General features: G+C 44.9%; 1 protein-coding gene across 7 annotated transcripts in view; it reads right to left on the bottom strand.

Moving 5' to 3' along the window:
• Positions 1-21140, bottom strand: part of TNC (tenascin C) — a 75506-nt gene that overhangs the window by 3062 nt on the left and 51304 nt on the right. For 3 of the 7 annotated variants that reach the window (XM_014308141.2, XM_031059205.1, XM_031059207.1), the window contains 10 exons: positions 15935-16207; positions 11477-11599; positions 10159-10302; positions 8847-8966; positions 7711-7854; positions 6058-6188; positions 5000-5132; positions 2880-3031; positions 1222-1318; positions 383-544 (listed from right to left, as the gene is read on the bottom strand). In XM_014308141.2, coding sequence (XP_014163616.1) covers positions 383-544; positions 1222-1318; positions 2880-3031; positions 5000-5132; positions 6058-6188; positions 7711-7854; positions 8847-8966; positions 10159-10302; positions 11477-11599; positions 15935-16207 — 1479 coding nt within the window. Of the gene's footprint in view, positions 1-382; positions 545-1221; positions 1319-2879; positions 3032-4999; positions 5133-6057; positions 6189-7710; positions 7855-8846; positions 8967-10158; positions 10303-11476; positions 11600-15934; positions 16208-17926; positions 18200-19772; positions 20049-21140 lie in introns of all 7 variants that reach the window. The other 4 variants (XM_031059203.1, XM_031059204.1, XM_031059206.1 and 1 more) reach the window with 3 other exon arrangements.

Genomic DNA, 21140 nt, shown 5'->3' on the forward strand with positions numbered 1-21140 from the left:
GTTGTTTTGTATTACTGCATTGTTTATTTTATTTTTTAAATTTTCTTCCCTACTAAAGAACTGTTACTCCTGCTCCCATATCTTTGCCTGAGAGCCCCTTAATTTCAAAATTATAATAATTAATAAAATTATAATAATTAATAAAATTATAATAATTCATAGAGAGTGTGATCCATAGAGAATGTGATCATCATCATTCGTAGAGAGGGGATTTACATTTTCCAATCAGGGGTGGCTCCTGCCTTCCTTAGCAGACACCCCTTCAAACCAAGGCACTCCCGCAGGAGAGGCACCTGCTGATCTGCAATATTCACAGGGTTTCCCTGAGTCAGTGGGAGGCAGTGTGTCCCTAGGAGGAGGGACAGCCAGTCGGGGCTCTCACCTGCAGTGCCGCTGTAGCCATCCACGCGCAGGCGGTAGCGGCTCTTGGCGTCGCCCACGCTGAAGCGCTCATACACAGCATAGGCCGTGTCCCCCTTGTCCCTCAGGTCCACCCGCAGCTCGTACTGGCCCTGAGAAGTGATCTTGTGCAGGTTCTCCAGACCTGTGGGCAGGAAGGAATGTTTGTCTTGATGCCGAATGGCTTTTTTGCCTTTTTTCTCTTCTGTATTCTTGGTATTCTTTACACACATATTTGGAGCTCTGTAGCCTATTGCTGCTTTCCTACTTGGTTTTCCCAGTGCTTTTCCCTGCCCTGATAGGCAGAAAGACAAAACACATCCCACAGCCCCTGTCCCATCTTGGCTCTCCCTGGGAACCAAGGCCAAAACAAAGCTCTTTGAGACCCATTTTCATCAACAAAGTTCAGTTCCATCTGAGGTGGGAGGATGTAGAAGGGGCTTGAACAGGGGGGAATTGCATCACCACTTGTGCTCCTAATTGGTGATTTTGCCAATTATGCTAATTTGTTAAACTTATAAAAACTGTGTTCACCCCATGGGAGAAGGTCTTTTGTGGACATTTTCCATATTCATCTCTAGAGGCCTCCAATAAAGATCACCTTTACATTACTGGTGACCCCAGCATGGCACCCTTGAACTGCAGGCTGAGCCTGGCCCTTTCAGTCTCCCTCACATTGGGTGTCCCTGGCTCATTTTCTCCTGTTCCCCTTTACAAATACTCCTGCCAGCTAAATGAAAGCCTCTAAGTGGCTCCTGGACTTCTGGTCTGTGTTTCTTTCTTGTTATTTTTTTCCCAAAAATACGCATTTTCAGCATTTACCTATCCAGAATTCCTCCTTAGGATCTCCAAACCCTGCCACATACGTATTCCAGTTCTTGTAGAAATCTTGCTTTCCATTCTGACGCCTCAGGAACACCTAAAAGCAGGAAATGTTATGGACAGACTGCCCTGGCCAGAGGGGAAGAGCTTTTACAAACACAGAGCCCTGCATTGCTCCTGCCCTGCCTTTACCCCTCCCAGCAGAGCCTTGCTGCAAGGATGGAGTTGCACAGGTTTCTGGATGCTCCATTTATTTTTTAAGTCTCCAATTTCTCTGTTGGGTTCCCAGGCTCCTCTGCATGATGTGGCCTCTCAGTTCCTGCTCTTTTAAACCCATCCTGCAGCTCTGGATTTCTCAGCCAAGGGCTTTTCCACCCCTCATCTTCCAGCCAAGCATTCCTCCAGCTCCTCCTGCTTTTCTGTGCCCTGGCTCCCTTTGGCATGTTCAGATTTGGGGATGTCACTGTGGAGAGGTGGCATTTACTGCCATTGGCTGGGTGGGATGTGTCACTTGCACAGTGGCTTTGGAAGCCACTGCACCCCGTGGCTGCTGAGCAAATGCTTCCCCTGGGACGTGCTTTAACCTCCCTCACTCCCTCTCTCATTCAGAGTCAGTTCACCCTCCCCTCTCCTTGGTGATTATTTAGAAGATGTGTTATCCAATGTGGTATTTCAGCAGCCCTTACACCAGTGGAGAGGCATCAGGGCTGAAACCAGGGGTGTGACCATCCTTTGGAGACACCTCTCTGTCCTCCAGCTACACAAAGAGCTGGCAACTCTGTTCTGGGCACTGAAATGTCCTACTGTCCTAGTTTTTTAAGAAGGACTTCACTCCCTAAGTGAACTGAAGAAAGACAATTTTAGAGATGGTAAACTGACTGGAAATTTAAAGTTTCAGTTTTTTACATTGTCAGTGGAAAAGGGAAGGTTGTGGGGGGAGGAGAAGTGTTCTGAAGGGTTTGTTTTAATTCTTACTTTTTTTTCTTTTAGTTACTGTTATTAAATTTTTCTTTATACCATTTTAAGGTTTTGAACCTGCTTTGCCTTTCTCCTATTCCTATCTCACAGCAGGAAGTGAGTGCACTGGTGATTAGCCAGCACTGAACACTCCACACTCATTGGTGAGTTGTCTGGGAAACCTCAAAATTGGTGAAATCTCAAATTAGTGAACCAGACCACTACACCTACCCAGGATAAAACTCCCCAAATTTATAGACGAGACAGCTCTACTGTGGTAATAACACTATTATCCTACTGTGATAATAACACTGTTATCCTACTGTGAAAATAACCCGCCACACTCATTGGTGCGTTGGCCAGGAAACCTCAAAACTGGTGAAATCTCAAATTGGCAAACCAAAACCACTACACTTACTTAAGACAGAACTCTCCAAATTTATAGACAGGACAGCCCTAGTGTGATAATAACACTATTAACACTATTATCCTACTGTGAAAATACCCTGCCACACTCATTGGTGCGTTGGCCAGGAAACCTCAAAACTGGTGAAATCTCAAATTAGTGAACTAAACCCATGACACCTACCCAGGATAAAACTCCCCAAATTTATAGAAAGGACAGCTCTACTGTAATAACAACACTCTGGGGGTGCCTGGGAGAAGCAGGATGGGATGTGCTGCCCCTGCCCCATACTCACGATCCAGCCGCCGCCATCCTCGCCCATGTCACAGAACACTTGCAGAGGCTGAGCCTTGTCCCCGTTCAGGTAAATTGTGTAGAGCCCAGAGGTGGCTTCTCCATTCAGCAGGGCCTGGGAGCAGTCCTTGGGGTAGGGATAGAGGAGCCCAGCTGCACACACAGGGAAGAGAAAGCATTCCTTAGGAAATCGGCAGTAACAAGGAATGTGCCCAATGCAGATGGCTCGGGAAAATCCCTTGTGGGACAGATCCCAGGCACAGGTTTGTAATTGCATCCTGCATACAGAACATCCACAGGATACAGCTGGTGAGGTGAATACTTCTTTTGAATGTGGTTTTTCACATCTGTCTACACTTCTGGAAGTGCTGGGAATGTGACATAACTACTCCCTGCTAGGATGGGAGCGCATCTTCCAGCTAAAGGCTGAAATTCAGGAGCTGTGTTACAGCAATTTTTGGGGAAAAACAAATGTACCGATCTCTGCTCATGTGACAGAAAATGGAGGGGGGATACAAGGACGGGAATTCAATCAAAAATAAATTAGTTTCATGTGTTTTGCCAGCAAGGACAATATAAAATGTGTTATAAAGCTATCCTCCCAAAAAGCAACACAAACAGCAACAGTCGAAACTACAGGAAAATGTTGTTAAGCTTTTCTTTCTGACAACAAGGCAATAAAATCATTGCAGTCAGAACAATTTCTAACCTCCCTAAATAACCTTCCTTTTTTTTTGTTTTATTCACTCAGGTAATTAACTTTTTCAGCCAATTAATTGTTGTTCCAGGTGTCTCCACAGGAGAGTTTTTACCTGCAGATTCTCACTGGCTGGTCCTTGCCAGTGTTGCACATCCCTGCCTGTGCTTCAGCTCCAGAGAATTTCACAGAATCATGGCATTGTTAAGATTGGGAAAGACCTTTAAGATCAAGTCCAACCATTAACACAGTCCCACCATCATGCTCACCACCATGCCCCAAGTGCCACCTCCACAGGTATTTTGAATACTTCCAGGGATGGGGACTCCAACACTGCTTATTCCAATTCTTTACAACTCTTTCCATGGAGAAATTTTTCCTGATATTGGATCTAAACCTCCTGTGGTGTGATTTAAGGCCATGCAAGTTTCCATCAGCTTTGGGATTTGGAGAAAAGTGGCTCTACAGGGGGCTCCTTCAGTCACTAGATGGTGACTGTCACTAAATAGTCCCTGTCAATAAATAGACATAAATGTTGTTTAGAGTTAAGGCCAGGCTTAAATCTCTGCCTGCATGAGTCTGACACTGTTCACATGGCTGAAGGCACCTGGTCAGTCCCTGCTCATGGTCAGTTTGGCAAACATCACCTAAACACACCCAGATTTAATTCCTCTCCTGTTTCTGGATGTGTTGGTGAGTTCATCCTGCTCTGCACAAGCAGTGACAGGGCAGACTCAGAGTGACTTCTGGCAGTCCTTGGGCTGGATTTGGTGCCAGCAGCAGGAGGGGGAATGGGGATGACTGAAGGTCCTGCTGGGCCTGAAAGGCTGAAAACTGGGAAAAGTGAGACAAATGACAGGCAAAGTGTCACAGCTAATACAGAACAACTCCCTTTTTAATGTCAGCTGTGAAGTGACCTTCAGAGAAGCCAATTTATCCTTGCAGAGCTGTCCTGTTGGGCCGGAGCTGATGTGCAGAGGGGCTTTGAGACAGCCCATCTCAGAGAGAGGAGAAAAAGCTGCCCAGAAATCCATCAGCTCAGCCCCCAGCTCTGATTTGTGTGTGCCTTTGTGGTTTGCTTCATTTCAGCTCCAAACTCTGATTTGTTTCCCCTGCTCGCTGGGATCGATACAGGGAGAAATCAAAGTGTCAGCTGGATTTTAAAGAATTCCTGCTGATATTTCACATGGGCAAGGCAGAATGTTGCACCAGACTGTGAGGGTGATGTGGATGGATATTGGAATTTCACCCTGCCAAGGGAAAACAGGTCTGGGAGAACAGGGACTTTGCACCAACACTACAAATGGATTTAAATCTTCTGTGAAGTCTGTGTGTCCTCACAGCAGAGCTCAGCAGTATTAAGATTATTTTAGATTAGTATTCAGCATGATTTTAGATAATTTGGGTTCTTCTAATGTCCTTACTGGTGGTGAGTATGGTCTGGATGGTTTTGCTCCTCAGGGCCCCGCTCAGGGCCTGCAGTTTCACCGTGTACTGCGTGGAGGGGCTCAGCTCTGTCAGGCTGTAGGAAGTTGTCTCAGGGTTTAGGATGACTTCCTATGGAGAAAAGAAATAATACAGGGAAATCTCAGAGAAATAAATCATAATGAACAGAATGGTTACATGTTTTAGTCTGTCACATTATTATTTTGTCATAATTATTGATGGTATCTTTAACTATCTAGATTAATTAATATAAAGCTACTCCTCTAAGATTTTTACCAAGCTAATCTTTAAAAGTTCAATAAAGCCTGCCTGGAAATGATTGTTTACCATCATAATGTACAAGCTGGGAGGTTTGAAAGCAAAGCAGCATAAATGTTTACATGTCCTGAATGTACAGATTATGAAATTCATAAAAAACTAGGGAACTCATCCTTTAGGGCAAGGAAATGTTGCACTCCAGGCTTTAAAAGGCTGTTTTGCTGTGACATTAAAAGACTGATTTTCACTATGCTTGTGGAATTTGCTTTCCTGAAAATTAGAATCCTCTCCATTGATCCAGGCTGGGCATCCAAAATTTTATTTTTTCTGGGATTCACCTGATTAATATTTAAATATTTAGTGTAATCTAATTATGGAGGAACAAATTAAAATTATAGGATAATAAGAGGCAAGTTCATCCTTCCTTAGACACCTTTGCACAGGGATTCCCCTGAGTTTAGAAAAGTGAATCACATCCTTTGGGGGTTTGAGTTGACTCCATGGTATCTGTTTGGAATGAAGAAAAATGTTTGTGATTTTTTCTGTATTGTGGAGGGATGAAAGGCAAAATTCAGGCTGCAATGGAGCTTCTGTTTCAGGGTGTAATGTACAAAAGTCCTTTAACAGGTTTTAAATGCTTTTGTGTTCAGTCTAGCACTGAAAGAGGCAGTGAGTATTTTTAAATGTAGTGTTTAAATTAAGACACACGATTATGTCGCATTGCTGGACTGTTCAGAGCATCTCCAGATTTGAGGCACAGCCCCTGAGGTTTATTTACCTTGACTGTGCCATCGATGGATTCATAGATCAGGAGATATCCAGTGACTGGAGCGCGGGGAGGCCTCCAGCTCATCACAGCTGCTTCTGACTGCACCTCAGTGGCACTCAAATCCCTTGGAGCATCCAGCCCTGCAGGAGACACCACAGCAATTACAATCACTTCCACACAAAGTCAGTTCCACAGGTTATCTTGTGGGCCATATATTAAAACAAGGCAGGAAAACAAACCTTCTCTCCAGAGAAATTTGAAATGAAAAAACACTTCAACCTTAACTTTCGTGGTTAAGAATTAATTTTCCCATTGGTAGTTTAAAATAAAGGTGTTAACTTTATCTAAGTTAAAATATTGCCTTGTTCCAGGCACCTTATTTAATGAACAGTTGCACTGAAATGTCTTTTGAGAGAAAATTGTGCGTTTCATTATTTCTCACAAGAAGACAGATTGGTATTTACATATTCCCAGGAAATAAAACTCTAGTTCCAATTATGCATTTTTAGAATAGGAAAACTTTTTTGAATAGGAAACCTTTATAGAATAGGCAAACTTTTCCTGCTTGGTCTGGCTCCAATCTCCAGCTTCCTTTCCTCTCTGTGATTACAGGACTGGATCGGTGTGGCTCCCTAATTAATACCCTGGGACAAGCCAAGGCAGGAAAATGAGAACCATCCCTGATCCCACTGATGCTCATGGAAAGCCATGAGTGTGAAACCAGCTGGGCACCTTCAGCAGCCAAAGAAGAGCTCCTGCTCTGAGTCTCTGCAGAACTGGTGATCTCATATTTTTATAAGTTTTGGTTCATTTGCATATTGGAGCTAATTCTCTAATTACAGCTTTAGGTTATGAAATCTCATCCTTCTTGTTTTTCTCTCTTCAGCCCACATTGTTTGTGCTCTTGGGCCTGAGATTTGGATCATTTGTCCTTGATCCTTGATGCTGTTGAGTCAGGGATGGAACGAAAGCCTCCAGTCTTTAGATGGATCAGAAGGCAAAAGTGTCTAATAAAAGTAGTGGATCTTTTTATAATGTGACTTGCTAAGGAGAGACTTGATTGGTTTCAAAGCAGAAACATCTCACACTATTGGTGAACTGTGAATAGCACACTCTGGAGAACTATATTTATAAATAACGGTTACAGAAAGAGAGATAATAATTGTTTTAATTCTTTCCTTTAAGATTCTCAGCCTCAGCCTGGGAGAAATTATCTCTGTTCTTTCTTCAACTGAACTGAGAATATCCACCTTGGGCAGCACAAGAGCCCAGCCAGGGCTGCACCCAAGATGAACCAAAATGGTCCCAAAATGCACAACCGGGCACAGGGTCTGTCCCTGGGATCAGTTCTGCTCCATTTGCACCTTGCAGTTCATTGTCTTGGTGCCCAGCTGGAGCAGGAATTGTTTTGTCTCCCTGCTCTGTGCACAGAGCTCCCCATCCCCTGATATGAAGCCCAGACCCACCCACTAAAGCAGCACAGAATGTGAAAAATAGAAAAGCCAAACCCTGAGGCATCAGTGACAGAAAACCACCTGTGGTCAGCCCCAGCAGAAAAAGGTGATGCAAACACCATGAAAATTCAGGTTTGCAGTGAAAAAGACACCAGAGGAACACAGAGCAGGTGGGACTGAAAGGGCTGGCTGTGGATGGGGATGGCACCTGTGGTGAAGTGTGTGGAGAGGCTCTCGCTCCTCTGCGTGTCCTTCTGCGCGTGGACGCTCAGCCTGTACTCGGTGGCAGGCTGCAGCCCCTGCAGGTCGTACTCCACCGTGTTCCCTGACACCAGCTGGGTCACCTCCGGCTCTGAGAACAGAACACAGCACAAAAGAGGTGTTGATTGCATTCAGACACATCATGGTGCGTGGTTTTTTCAGGGTTCCCCGTGGTAGGAAGGAAATGGTGAATCTGACTTCATGTTCTTAGAAGGCTAATATTATATTATATTATATTATGTTATACTATGTTATTATTATGTTATATTATATTATGTTATATTATATTAATGCCATACTAAACTATACTAAAGCATAGAGAAAGGATACTTACAAAAAGCTTAACAAGATACTGATGAAAAACTCATGACTCTCCAGAGTCCCTACACAGCCTGATCATGATTGGTCATTAAGTAAAAACAATTCACATGTTGGATAAATGATCTCCAGCCACATTCCAAAGCAGCAAAACACAGGAGAAGCAAATGAGATAATTTTTTTTTTTTTCTCTAAGGCTTCTCAGCTTCCCAGGAGAGAAATCCTGGCAAAAAGATTTTTCCAGAAAATATGATGGTAACAATGGTGTGCTCAGCTCTGTGCTCCACTCACTGATTTGTTTTATTCCTAGTTGGTGCAAATGCAGAATGATAAAAGCCCAGGGCTGTGCTGGCACCTCTGCTGAGTCTGGGTTCCACCAGAGCCCTTTCTCTAGAAGTGTGAGCTCTCTCTAGTGTTCACAGGGATTATAACACCGCCTCTGCTTCCCAGGAATCTCCCCTGCGTCTGCTCAGGGCTGAATCGAGAGTGCTGGATTAAAACAATCAATTTTTAAATGTTTCCAGCAAAACCCCTTCTCCAAATAACAGCCCCGAGGCTGCCAGAGCTCCAGGAGCCTTTGGCCACCGCTGCCAGGGATGCCCAGGGTGGGGTTGTGGGGGGTCTGGGCAGGGACAGGGGTGGCACTGGATGATCCTAATGGGTCCCTTCAACTCTGGATATTCTGTGATTTTCCTGGAGTTACAATCAGCACCTCCTGAGACCTTTAACCCTTCAGCTCCCCAGCCCATTCCCAGCTCCTCTCACCTTTCTCAGAAGAGTAGGACACCACGTAGTTATCCACAGCAGCAATTGCTGGCTGCCAGGTTGCCAGAGCCTCAGAGTCTGTGATGTTCACCACTACCAGGCCTGATGGGCTGTCCAGAGCTGGAAGAAAAACAGATTGGAGGAATTTGACAAAAACAGATTGAAGGAATTTGACAAACACTCTCAGCTCTGTGCAATGCTCTGCTGTAAATTCATGAGAGAAAATGCCCAAAACTCAGTGCAGCTTTTATGGCTCCCTTTGGAATAGTGGAGTTCTGCAGGAAAGACGTCAGTGCCTATGAAGAGACACCAAAACCTCCCCTGGAAAGGGAGGTCAGTGCTGGAAGAGATGAAATTCTGGGAACAAACAGAGCTAACCACGTTCTCAGATCACTCTTGATACCATCAATCTCAACAGCTCTGTCAAAGCTGACATATTTCTCTCAACAACCTCAAATCTGGGTTGTTTTTTACAACAAATTCAGGAGACAGAGCTGGGAAAAATAACAAAAGTGACAGCAGCTGATGGCCACTGTGACCTTCCAGCAGCTTGTTTGGAACAAACCAATCCCACAGCCAGACAGGCATCCAAAATCCCCCCATGTCCTCCTCTCAGGACTCCACTTTTCACACAGGTTTATGCTCTCCCTGAATTAAGATAGGATCTTTGCCTCTAGAACAGCTGGAATGGGTTATAAATCTCCTGTCATTATCCAATACTCATCATCTCGCTCTTTGCCTCAGCTCTCTGAATGTGTGTTAGCCCCCAAAAAGATTACAAGGAGGGGTCAGCAGGAGCAGAGTGAGCCCTCATTGCCTGCAGGGATATTTAAAGAAAAAATCAGGAGACAGAATACTGAGAAAAATGCTGAGAGAATATAGAAAGAAAAAATCAGGAGAGAGAATGTTTTTACGCTTAGGACAGTCTGGAACCTGGGACATGTGAAGTCCACAACAGAAACCGGCCTGAATGGCTCAGCTGACCTCATCCTTTGCTCCTTCATATCAAAACCAGCATTAATCTAAAAAAGAACCAAAGAAACTTCTGATTTTTTTTTCTGGTGAATTAGAACTGTAAATACATGGATTGTCTCCATCTCACAGGTTTATTTAGCATTTAGCAAGTGGGAGCCTGACCAAATTTACAAGTTCCATTTTCATGTAAAATGCACAGACAAAGAAGGAGGGGGGAAAAGAGCTTCCTACAGTTTGTATGGGCAGCAAGAATGGGATCTTGGTGTGTCTGCAGCTCCAGCCCCTGAGTCAGATGAGCCATTCAAAGAGCTGCTATTTGCTGCTTTTATAGTATTACCTGTTTTCAGGATGCCAGAGATGGGCTCGCTTTCTTCAAAGCCTTTCACAGAGATGACGCTGACATTGTAGTCCACACCTGGGACCAGCTTCACCAGCTTGGTCCTTGTCTTGCTCCCTTCCACTGTGACAACATTTGGAGTACCTAGGATGAGGCCAAATGCCAAGGGATGAGTGACACAGTACTCCAGGAAATGCTTGAAGGGTTGTTTTCAAGTTAAAGATATTTTGGCTGCCATGGATGTGCTTCTACAGCAGGAGATGAATTTTCCCTGTTAGTTTAAACCACAGGTGTCAAATATTGTTGCCATAACACCTAAATCTAAACCATTGCTTTGTATTTAGTAAGAAAAATTAACATTTTTAGTGGAAGGTGTCCCTGTCTGTGACAGGGAGTTGGAATGAGGTCAGCTTTAAGGTGCCTTCCTATGCAAACCATTGTGTGATTTCTGTTCAGAAAAATACAATTTCCCAGGCAAGGTGTAAGCAGAAACCCCAGCAGTCTCTACATGGGAGTTCAGACACCTTGAGGACAGGACTTGCAGTTTAGATCTGCCTTGTTTGTGGTGAGGGCTGGAAGATTCTCCTTTACCCCCCTTATTTAGAATAAAGATATGATATATGTTATTTTAAAAGGTGCTGTGTGTGTGGCTGAGGACTTAGCACCCATATTTACTGCAAATTCTGGGTTTATTCCAGGAAAGCACTTAGACAAGTGCCTAACTTTATGGCTGGATTCCTGTTCCTCTGTGGGACCAGTGTATTTAAAGCTGCACGTGTGCTTCCAGGCTATATTGTCTAAAGATCTAAATCTTCCCTTGTCTCAGTCAACAGCAGCAGCTTTTTTTTGTGCTGATGTCTCTAGTGTTTGTCCTTTAGCTTTTTCCCTTCAGGGATGTCCCTAAATTAGGTTAAAAATCTGTTGAAGTAGAAGAAGTTTTTGAAGTTGGACACAAAACCAGAATGAGACAACGTTGGGGAGCACTGAGTAAATCACTGCCTTGAAACTTCATTGTAACCATGGATTCTTATTGTTTCCAAGGGCCACCTTTTCCAGTGTGCTCAGCTCATGAAGTGCCTACAAAATAATGACAATTTGGAAACTAATCCTTGCTGAGGAGGTTCAGACAGAGACTTAGGAGCACAACCACTCCAGCATCCACCCCTGAGCCCTGCCCATGGGATGTGGGCACGGTGTGCAGACAGAGGTTGGCTGCACACTCTCATTGCTGAAGAAGAAAAAGAGATGATCTGTGCAGGATCACCTGGGGGATGCCCTGAAAGGAGGGATGGCAGCCCAGCAAACCCTCCCTGCTCACCTCCTGTGACAGGGACGTAGGAGATCCGGAAGTTTTCCACGCGGGAGCGAGGGGGCGTCCAGCTGACTGTGGCAGCATTTTCTGTGATGTCAGAGAAGGAAATTCCCTTGGGAGAGCCAACCACTGTCAGGGGAGAACAGAGAACACACCACACAGGAGGAAAAGGTAAATCGTTTGTTTGTCAGTCCTTAGTGCTGAAAAATTGATTTATCACCCTAAACCATGAGCTGGTTCCAGTGCTGGAAAATTGATTTGTTTTATCACCCTAAACCATGAGCTGGTTCTGTCAGTGTTCTGCTCTGAACAACATTAATGCAGAGGGTACAAAACTGAAGGGTTTTATTACAGCAACAACCTATTTGGTCCAAATTTTCTTTTTTTTTCAGGACCAGTCCAGTATTGCATAGGTTAAAAACACCCAACATGTATCTACATATAAAAATAACAGAGATTTCAGTACTGTGGAAAAGCATGGGGAACATACACAGAAATGACATTCTGCTATCCATGGTATGCTGTATTTAAGATTTTTTTCTATCCTAGTTTCACTTGGAGGATTTTTAAACTTTCCACTGAGCCCCAGAGCCCTCTGTGACACACAGCAGTGACTGCCATGGACAGATCTCTCTTCCTGAGCATAAAGTTCCTAATGCAGGATGCTCCAAGGAGACCTGGATCAGGTGTGGGAGCCCCTCAAGGCTCCTCTCAAGGACTCACTCCTGGAATTTCTGTTGGCTTCAAACCAGAAGCAACAAGATTTTCCTCCTGGAACCTGTCTCTGAGCCCATGATTTTGCTTTCAAGCACATCCATCCAGAGAACATCCAAGTACAGCCATCATGGGGCAGGGACCTGCAGCTCTTTGTCATAAAACTCAGCCTTTCCCTGTCAGACCCTGAGCATTGCATTTGCCCACAAAAATTAAATCAGTAAGCTGGGCAAACAAAGCCCAAATTTTTACCAAAAATAACCCAAACTTAAACCCAGTATGTATCTGAAACATTCCAGTTGGAGGCTTAATTAAGATCCTTGAGAAGAAGCATGGAAAGGGCTTTGGAAGGACGTGGTAAAGAGAGCTGCCACTTCCAAGTTTACATTGAGCATCCCATTTCCAATCTTTCCAGCTTTTTTTTGGCTGTAACCAAAACAACCCTGAGGTATTAAAAAATAAACAGCACACAGAGAGCAGGCCATTAGTACAAAGTGGAGAGATCCCAAACATCAGCCACATGAAGAGGAGTGGAGACAGGCTGAGAGCAGGGCAAGGGGGGCAAGAGGAGGGGAAAAAAAGTAGGGATTGGGCTTGAAATAGCTTGGAAAGAACATTTCTGCAGGAAAGGAGTCAGAGGCTGTTTGTTCCATGTGTCCCCAAAGCAGCAGGGCACTAAATCAACTGGAAGGCAAGGAAAGAAAAACAACTGAGCTCTCAAGAGAAATGTAAATTATGTCTCTGGAGCTCGCTAGAAGTGTTGTGTTGGTGGGGTTTGCTCACGTGGACAAGCCAAGGGAAGAAAAGAATTACAGATAAGAAAGGAATTGAGGAGGATGGGTTGGAAAAGCTATGTGGCACAAAAGGGTGCTGCTGGTTTGGGTACAGGCTGAAGGGAACCAGACAAAAGAAAGAAAATGTAGGAAAGATAGAGAAATTAAAATTAGATTGGTTTTTCTTTACATTATAGGTGGCCTGAGAGGCTGAAGAAAAAGGGAAGTGGTGATTTTGGAGACCAAACAGATGGACCAGTGCTTGGTTTGCATACACATGGAGAATTTCAGCCTTTCCCAGAAAATCAAATCCCCAATCCGTCCCACTTGGACTCTGCTGTGCACATTTCCATGGGCCTCAGGCTTGTTTTCTGCACCAGGTGAGCTGCATGACAAAGAGCAGTAAGAAGAGCTTTGATGTGAATTTTCCACATCCCCAGGTCCCCCAGCTGCAGCTTTCCTAGGAGAGAACCTGGCAGGAAATACAATGGACCATCAGAGCATCTGTCCTGGAATGAGTCCCAGAGATGGGAGAGATTTGCACCTTGGAGCATGGGGAAATTAAAAAAGAAATGAATTAAATCATCTTCTTGGGCTACCTGGAAGCCAGAATGAAGCAGGCAGGGAAAGCAGCCAGTGAGCTCCTGACCTGGCACTCACAGAGAACCTCAGGCCATCTGTGGGGCAGGCACAGGTAAATTATCTTCATCCTCCAGCATCATCCCCAGAGAGGTGTGTGAGGGACAGGGAACTCTCCTGAGAGGCTGCTAAAGCACCCAAAGTACCTGAGAGAGGCTGTTTTTTAGGGATTTTTTTTGCTAATTGTTCTTTCACTCCCAGCAGACTAGAGGAGGATGTTCCCTGGCTTTCTCCTCCCACTCAACAGGAAGCAGCAGGTTGCATTAATCACAAATCGAGAGCATGTGAAGTGTTTTGTGATCATCTCAGGGGGGAAAAAATGCTGTCACAGTGTGGCAGAACACCATTGGAAGAAGAGGAAAGGAGCAGCATGAGATTCACACCTCCCACAAGGATATTGATTGGACCATAGATGTGTTGTGATCTCCCAGTGGGGGTTAAATTGCACCTTAACCGAGATTTTACAGATAAAATTCTAAAAGGCACCAACTCTGAGAGCAGCAGTGGATAAATTCCCTCTTCAGGAACAGAAATATTTCCTTGCAACCACACTGGAAATGCTATAAATATCCATATGTTTGTGCAATAATCCACTCCTAAAAAAGAAATTAGTTGTCTGCCTTGGCAGCCACCCACCCAGTGCGGTGTAACCTGCAGCCCAAATTATTTAGCTGGGGGTTTGTGGCTTTATTGTCCATTATTCATGGGCTATTTACAGCTGACAAACATCTCTTGGGCTATTGGCTAAATCTCCCTGCAAGGGCTGCACAGGGACATGGTTATGAGGAAAATGTCAACTCTCAGTGACTTCGATAAATCTCCTGGAGTCATTGAGGATGGGGATCTGCTGCTGACAAGTGCAGGGGGCTTTAAACACCCCTCTCCATTAGGAGTCAACTGCTTAGGGCTCATTTGTGTCCTTTTTTGTCTAGGGGTATTATTAGTTGTTTTGTGACTAGGTTGATAAACCATAGCTGGAGGGTTGAGAGTTGGTTAGTGATTCATCAATTGTCTAGGGAGGGTAGTAAGAGAGCGGGAATGTTATTGAGATGAGGATTAGTGGGATTCCTAGGAAGGATGGCCTTGAAAATTGGTCGAAGAAGCTTAAGTTCATGGTCAGGTTCAGGGGGTAGTGCTGGCCAAGGGGGGCTGCTGGTGCATGTTCTGCTTCATGGAAGTGTCTGGGGGATGGTGAGGGTGGCCTGGCTGTTTGTGGCAGGGATGGGATGGCAGGAGGGCAGCTGAGCCCACAGGCAGCAGGGGGGAGGATGAGGAAGAAGAGAAGAAGAGGCTATACCCTGAGCTGGGAGGGACTGAAGGGATCATCCAGTGCTATCCCTGCCCAGCCCCCCCACAACCCCACCCTGTCCATCCCTGGCAGCGCTGTCCAAAGGCTCCTGGAGCTCTGGCAGCCTCGGGGCCGTGCCCATTCCCTGGGCAGCCTGGGCAGTGCCAGCACCCTCTGGGGGAAGAACCTTGTCCTGAGCTCAGCCTGAGCTGCCCTGGCCCAGCCCCAGCCATGCCCTGGCTCCTGTCCCTGTCCCAGAGCAGAGATGGGAGCTGCCCCTCGGGAGGAGCTGCAGCCCTGGTGAGATCTCCTGTCTCATCCTCTTCCTTTCCTCCCATAATTAATTTGATTTCAAATGACCACATTTTCACATCAGCAAGCTCAACATTTTTTAAAGACCAAATTTAGCTTATGAGACTTTACATCATATGCTTCAGGTTTGAATGTGTTTCAGAAGGAAACCACGATTTTGGTGTGGAAAAAAGGATTGAAACACTTCATTCAAAAGTGCCAAAATGAAACGCTTCAATTACGAACCTGAATCAAAGCTTTGATTTTGCAAAGAAACTCAAGTCAATTTGAATTACCCAGCACATGTTGCTCCTGGTAAGATCAGTCTAAATTAATGGTGCTTAGGCCTTTGCTGATCAAGCCATAAATAAACTTCTCAATGGCCCTGGTAAATTCATTTTGTCATAACTCTTTCCTAGGGAGGTAAACTGTTGTGCACAGCTGAGATGTAATTAGTCACAGAAAATCACTGAAAAGGCTGATGCACAGACAATATTTCTTGGCCCTCAAAGACACTGTTTTAATTGCCACACTCTGCTGCCTAATTCCTGGCCATTAAAGTAATTTAATTAAACCATATTAAATAGACAGTGACGAAGCTTGGGAAGCTGGGACTGATTACAAACAACCACACCACACTGAAGCAGTGACTTGGACAAGGGACATGCAGGAGACACTTCAGGACACCTCTGGAACAGCACAGGCTGGCTGTGAAGAGGAGCAGGGAATGTCACACTTTTCCTTCTGCAAAGACAATACCTGTGGATGCTACTGTGTTTACAGGCTGGGAACGTTGTCCACTGCTAATTCCATAGAGCTCAATCTCATATTCAGTGCCCTCTTTCAGCCCTGTTATATCCTGGGTGCGCTCATGGCCTGGCACTATCAGCTCCAGGGGGTCAGATTTCCTTTTGGTGTCCCTGATTTTTACAACAAAGCTGTTGAAAACCCCTTCATCTGCAGTCCAGGAGAGACGGAATCCATCTGGGGTTGCGTCTGAAACCAGGAGGTTGTCGACCTCGGGTTCTGCTTCTAAAAAAGGAGAAGATAGCAGTGGGGAAAAGAAAAAATGATTTTTTAATCAGTTGATCAGAGACCTGCCTGAGGTCTGGCTACAGCACACTGCAAGAATCCGACCACAGTTCAAAGCAAGGGGAACAATCTGCCAGCTATTAAAAAAAAACAAAATAAAATATTAGTGTTATACAAAAGAGGATAAACGTGAGTGTGTGCAGGCTCATTCTAACTTTCACTCTTGAACAGCAAACCACTGCATGGACACACAGGTTCATCTCCCACATGCAGAGTTACACATGCTAAAGGTGAGTGTCCTGGGCATTTATCCCTCCCTACCTGTGTGACACATTTATGGCCAATAAAAACTAGCTCTTGTTACAGAACTGCATGTCTGGAACATTGTCAGAGCTCTCTCTGCTAGGAGCACAACATAGAAGCCACTGAAAGTTCTTTTTCTCCATGCAAACCCTTGATTCATGCACTTCTGGCATCTGTGATGATTCTGATCGGATGAATCCTTTACTGTGATCTCAAACAGCAAAGAGGAACCATAAAAATTCCTCTCTTCAACAGCACCCTTCAATCTAAATGCAAGAGCTGCTGCCTTTGGTTAATGAACCCATTCAAAAAGATCCCAAGGGCTGTAAGTTATTAATTACCTGCAAAACACCTCTAACTCATATGGTCAGGCACCATTAGCTAGAGAAATGCTGCTGGAGTGGTTATGTCCTACAGCACCCCCAGTGCAATCCTTCCTTCCACACACAGCTATTCCTATTTATTTCCTCTCAAACCTCCCACCAAATGCAATCCTTCCTTCCACACACAGCCATTCCTATTTATTTCCTCTCAAACTTCCCACTAAATGCAGTTCTTCCTTCCTTCCACACACAGCCATTCCTATTTTTTTCGTCTCAAACCTCCCACCAAATGCAAACCTTCCTTCCACACATATCCATTCCTATTTATTTCCTCTCAAACCTCCCACCAAATGCTGTTCTTCTTTCCACACATATCCATTCCTGTTTATTTCCTCTCAAACCTCCCACCAAATGCTGTTCTTCTTTCCACACACAGCCAATCCTATTTATTTCCTCTCAAACCTCCCACCAGATTCCCCCTCCCAGCTTCACTGGTGCCCAGGCAGGAATGTGCAGATGAGAGCTGATGGTTCTTAGGCTGGAGAATCAGCCTGCAATCCTTTCCCAAGAAAGCTCAAGTGCTGCTGGAACACAGCAGCTCTGATGGGGTTGGAAGCATGAGCTGGTTTGAGGAGAGAGGTGCCAGCTTTGGGGTGGCAATGATCCCGCTGTGGCTGGAACCACACAGAGAGGAAAAGAGAGGAGGACATGGGAAGGAGTCCACGGCTCTTCCTGAAGCTCCTGGTGGCTGGAACCTGGGAGAATGCTGCTGTTGGAGAATGCTGATGTGCCCAGCTGTTAACAAGACGAGCTCTGCATGCAGCCATTCTTCTTTCAAGACTTTGTTAGAGGTACCTGCAAGACCAGAAGGAACTTTCACCCCTCAGGCCCCCACATGCTCCTCCACAGGATCCCTCAGGGGGAAACATCCAGTTAAAGGGAACAGAATTCCACTGGTCATGATGGAGTTACGTGGAGCCACGATGCAGAGAAGGATGCAAAAGCCAAGGTTTGCACGGAACATCTTCCATGTGAGAAGGAAAGTGAGAGAGAAGAGGGTGGAAGGGAACAAAATTTGCTCACATTGAAATACCTGTAACAGCCAGAGCGCTCAGGGGCTTTGTTTGGTGCCCCTTGGCAAACCCATAAAGCAAAACCTCATAGCCAATGCCAGTAATTAGGCCTTTGAGCTTCAGCTCCCTCTGGGCTCCCGAAAGGAGGAACTCCTGTGGGTCCAGCAGCTTGCCAGAATCCACCACGACTACTAGAAAGTTGTCAAAGGCATTCTCCGATGCCATCCAGGACACTGTGAACCCATAGGGGTTCATATCTGACACTGTTAGGTTTTCCAGTGGGGGCATGGCCTCTAAAAGAAGGGAAGGTGCAAAAACACACACACACAAAAAAAAAAAAAAAAAAAAAGAAGAAAAGAAGTGAAAAACATTGCAAATTAGAAAGTGTCACAGATTCCATCAAACAAAAATCACATTTTTCCTCCTAGTGTGGATCTAATAGTCAGGACCACAAGATGAGGATTTTCAATGGAGCTCAATTTTGATTTTTTCTCAAGGATGTCTCAGGACGTCCTCTCACAAGCTCCACTGGAACCCCTCCCAAGCTCCCTATGTAAGGATATTTCTGCTGCTACCCTAAGAAAGTCATAACCAAAACTGCTTTAGAAATGGTGCACATAAAGCTTTCAATTTTTTTACTTTTTTACTTATTTTTACTTCCCTCCACCGTCAGTGCTTTAGGGACAAGCCTCACTTTGGGCATTCACAACTCCTGCATTTTGCTTCTTTACCTATTGCATGTGAATATCTCCAGTGTTAGTTTTCAGTGCTGGAAGGGTCAGAGGTGCCAGAACAGGAACATTGATCACTCAGGGTCACAGCCAGTGCAAATCAGCTGCTGCTGGGCTCTGTTGACAACTTAAAGAAATTCCACTGAGGGCTCCTTTTCCACATCAGTGTGACATTTGTCAAAGTGAAAAGATGTGGGAAACACTTCAAAATATATCCACTAAGTCTCAGCAAAAGAAAAAAAGGCCACAAGGTTCTCAGTGTATTTTGCTCACTCAAAATCTGACAAGTCAAGTAGGAGGATCAGGTGGCTCTGCTAAGCCCTGGCCTTGATCCTGGAGCCCAAGCATTGCTTGTATTTCTCAAAAGGATTTGTCCAGCCTTGCTCTGTTGGCTCAGGAGCTGATTCAGCCAATCTTCCAACCACTGAAACTCCACTCACTTCAGAAAACACCACTTAGTTAAATGCAGAACCTTCTCCTGAAAAGGGCTTTGGGTTTGCTTTTGACATTTCACAAACATTGAAGTGGATTTTTTTTGAACTTGCCATAAAAATTCCCCCCTGAAGAGTTATAATTTGGAATTCCTTATGTATTTATATTTACCCATTTGAGTACTCATTTTAGAGATATTTTTTGCATCTTATTTACTTCTAATCGAGCAATCCCCAAGATTCACATTTTGGGTAGGTCTCTGGAAGGGAACATCCTGGGACAGGAGGCGTTCCAGTCCTGACTGATCAACTTCTGAACAGCAGGCAAATTTCTCCCTCAAACTTCAGGAGTTATAAAAGATTATTAGACATGGGAGAAAGGCTCCAGAGGGGTTTTAATGACAGAATCACAGAATAATTTTGGTTGGAAAGGACCTTAAACTCATCCAGTTCCATGGGCAGGGATGCTTTCCACTATCCCAGCTTGCTCAGAGCCATATCCAACCTGGCCTTTTAACTCCCTTTAAACTAATCCTGCTCCTAGGAATTTTTTTAAGGTCAACATTCCTGTTCTGACCCCTCCTTGCAGCAGGTTTTCAAACAAACCCATCGCTGCTGGCGAGACACTTCATGCTGGGGAGATCCTTTTCGCGACACACATTTCCCTGAGCCAAGAAAGGGACTCCAAAGCTTGGAGCAGGTACCTGTGGTGACAAAAGCAGTGAGGGGCTCTGTGTGGACGCCTGCCCTGGTGGTGCCCTGAATGTGAATGTCATAGGCAGTGTGGTCTGTGAGCCCTGAGATGTGGGCGCTGCGGGTGCCCCCCGGCACCGTCAGCTCCTGGGCTTCCTGTGCCGCCAGGGAGTCTTGGATTTTGATAACAAACGTGGCAAAGGACCCAGCTTGGGTGGTCCAGGACAGGTTGAAGCTGTCAGGGGTAACGTTTGTGAGGGTGAGGGTGCCCAGCTGTGGCTCAGCCTCTGGGGGAGAAAGGAACACAGGTGAGCAGGCAGCTTTACTCAAGGGGGTGGGGAATCAACAGAGAGGGGTTGGAGGTGCTCAAAAAGAATGCTCTAGCCTTGTTTTGCTGTGATTGAATAATAAAAATTAAATAAAATAATAATTTTTTTAAAAAGCAGTGTGGCAAGAGCTATTTTCTCAGGTTTTGGAAAGAAGCCACTGAAATTAGTGCTGACTTTTATATTTTTTCATTAAATTTTCCTAAATAAACTCAACTTGCCTAATGAAATCTAGGCCTGGTTTACAGAAGCACCAACAACATGCACATAGAAATTGTGGGAATTCCATATTGGGAATTTGATGGGAGCAGACCCACAGCAATTCCAAAATAGAGAAAGTTGGATTCAGGCAGGAATCCTTGAAATCTCAGTCCAGGTTTTGTTTGGTGTTTCTGTTGCCTAGAGTTGTACATACTTCTGGTTTTGGACTCTGAGGTTTATGAGGGATTTCAGGGATTATCTCAGCACTAATCTCAGGCCAAAACCTCCCTGGACTCCACAGATAAGGTGTTCCTCATCCTCTGATTAGGCACAATCAGAGAATGTCTAATAAACAATTAAGCCCACAACCTTGCTCTTGCTCTCCTTCCTGACTGTTCAGTGGTCAGGGCATCTCCTTAAGAAGTCAAAACTTTCCTTTTCTGCTGGAGAAAATTCAAATTCACATCTTTGCCCTGCCAGGAGAGAAACTTGTCCTTCAGGAGAGGGAGAGCTCCTTACCCATTCTCTTTTTAAACTTATACTTAGCACAAAAATAATTAAAGTTTCATTAAAGCCCAGAGAGAGAACAAACACGACCCAACAGTCAGAGGGTCAGAGAATCTTGTGTTTGCTCTCTGGACTGATTTTCTAATTTTTATGTTGTCAATTGAGTAGGAACCAAGAACACCTTGGGAAATGCAGCCAGTGAGACACAGAAAAATAATGATGGAAGAGTGATCCATGCTGGGAGAAAAGCCAGGGAGAGGATCCCACCGACAGAGAGTGGTGAAAGAGTGAAAGCTTTTCTTTGCTAAAAACAACTGCTGCTGCAAGATGTTCCAACTTTTACTC

The sequence above is a fragment of the Geospiza fortis genome, unplaced genomic scaffold (genome assembly GCF_000277835.1).
Source record: "Geospiza fortis unplaced genomic scaffold, GeoFor_1.0 scaffold85, whole genome shotgun sequence".
Lineage (NCBI taxonomy): Eukaryota > Metazoa > Chordata > Aves > Passeriformes > Thraupidae > Geospiza > Geospiza fortis.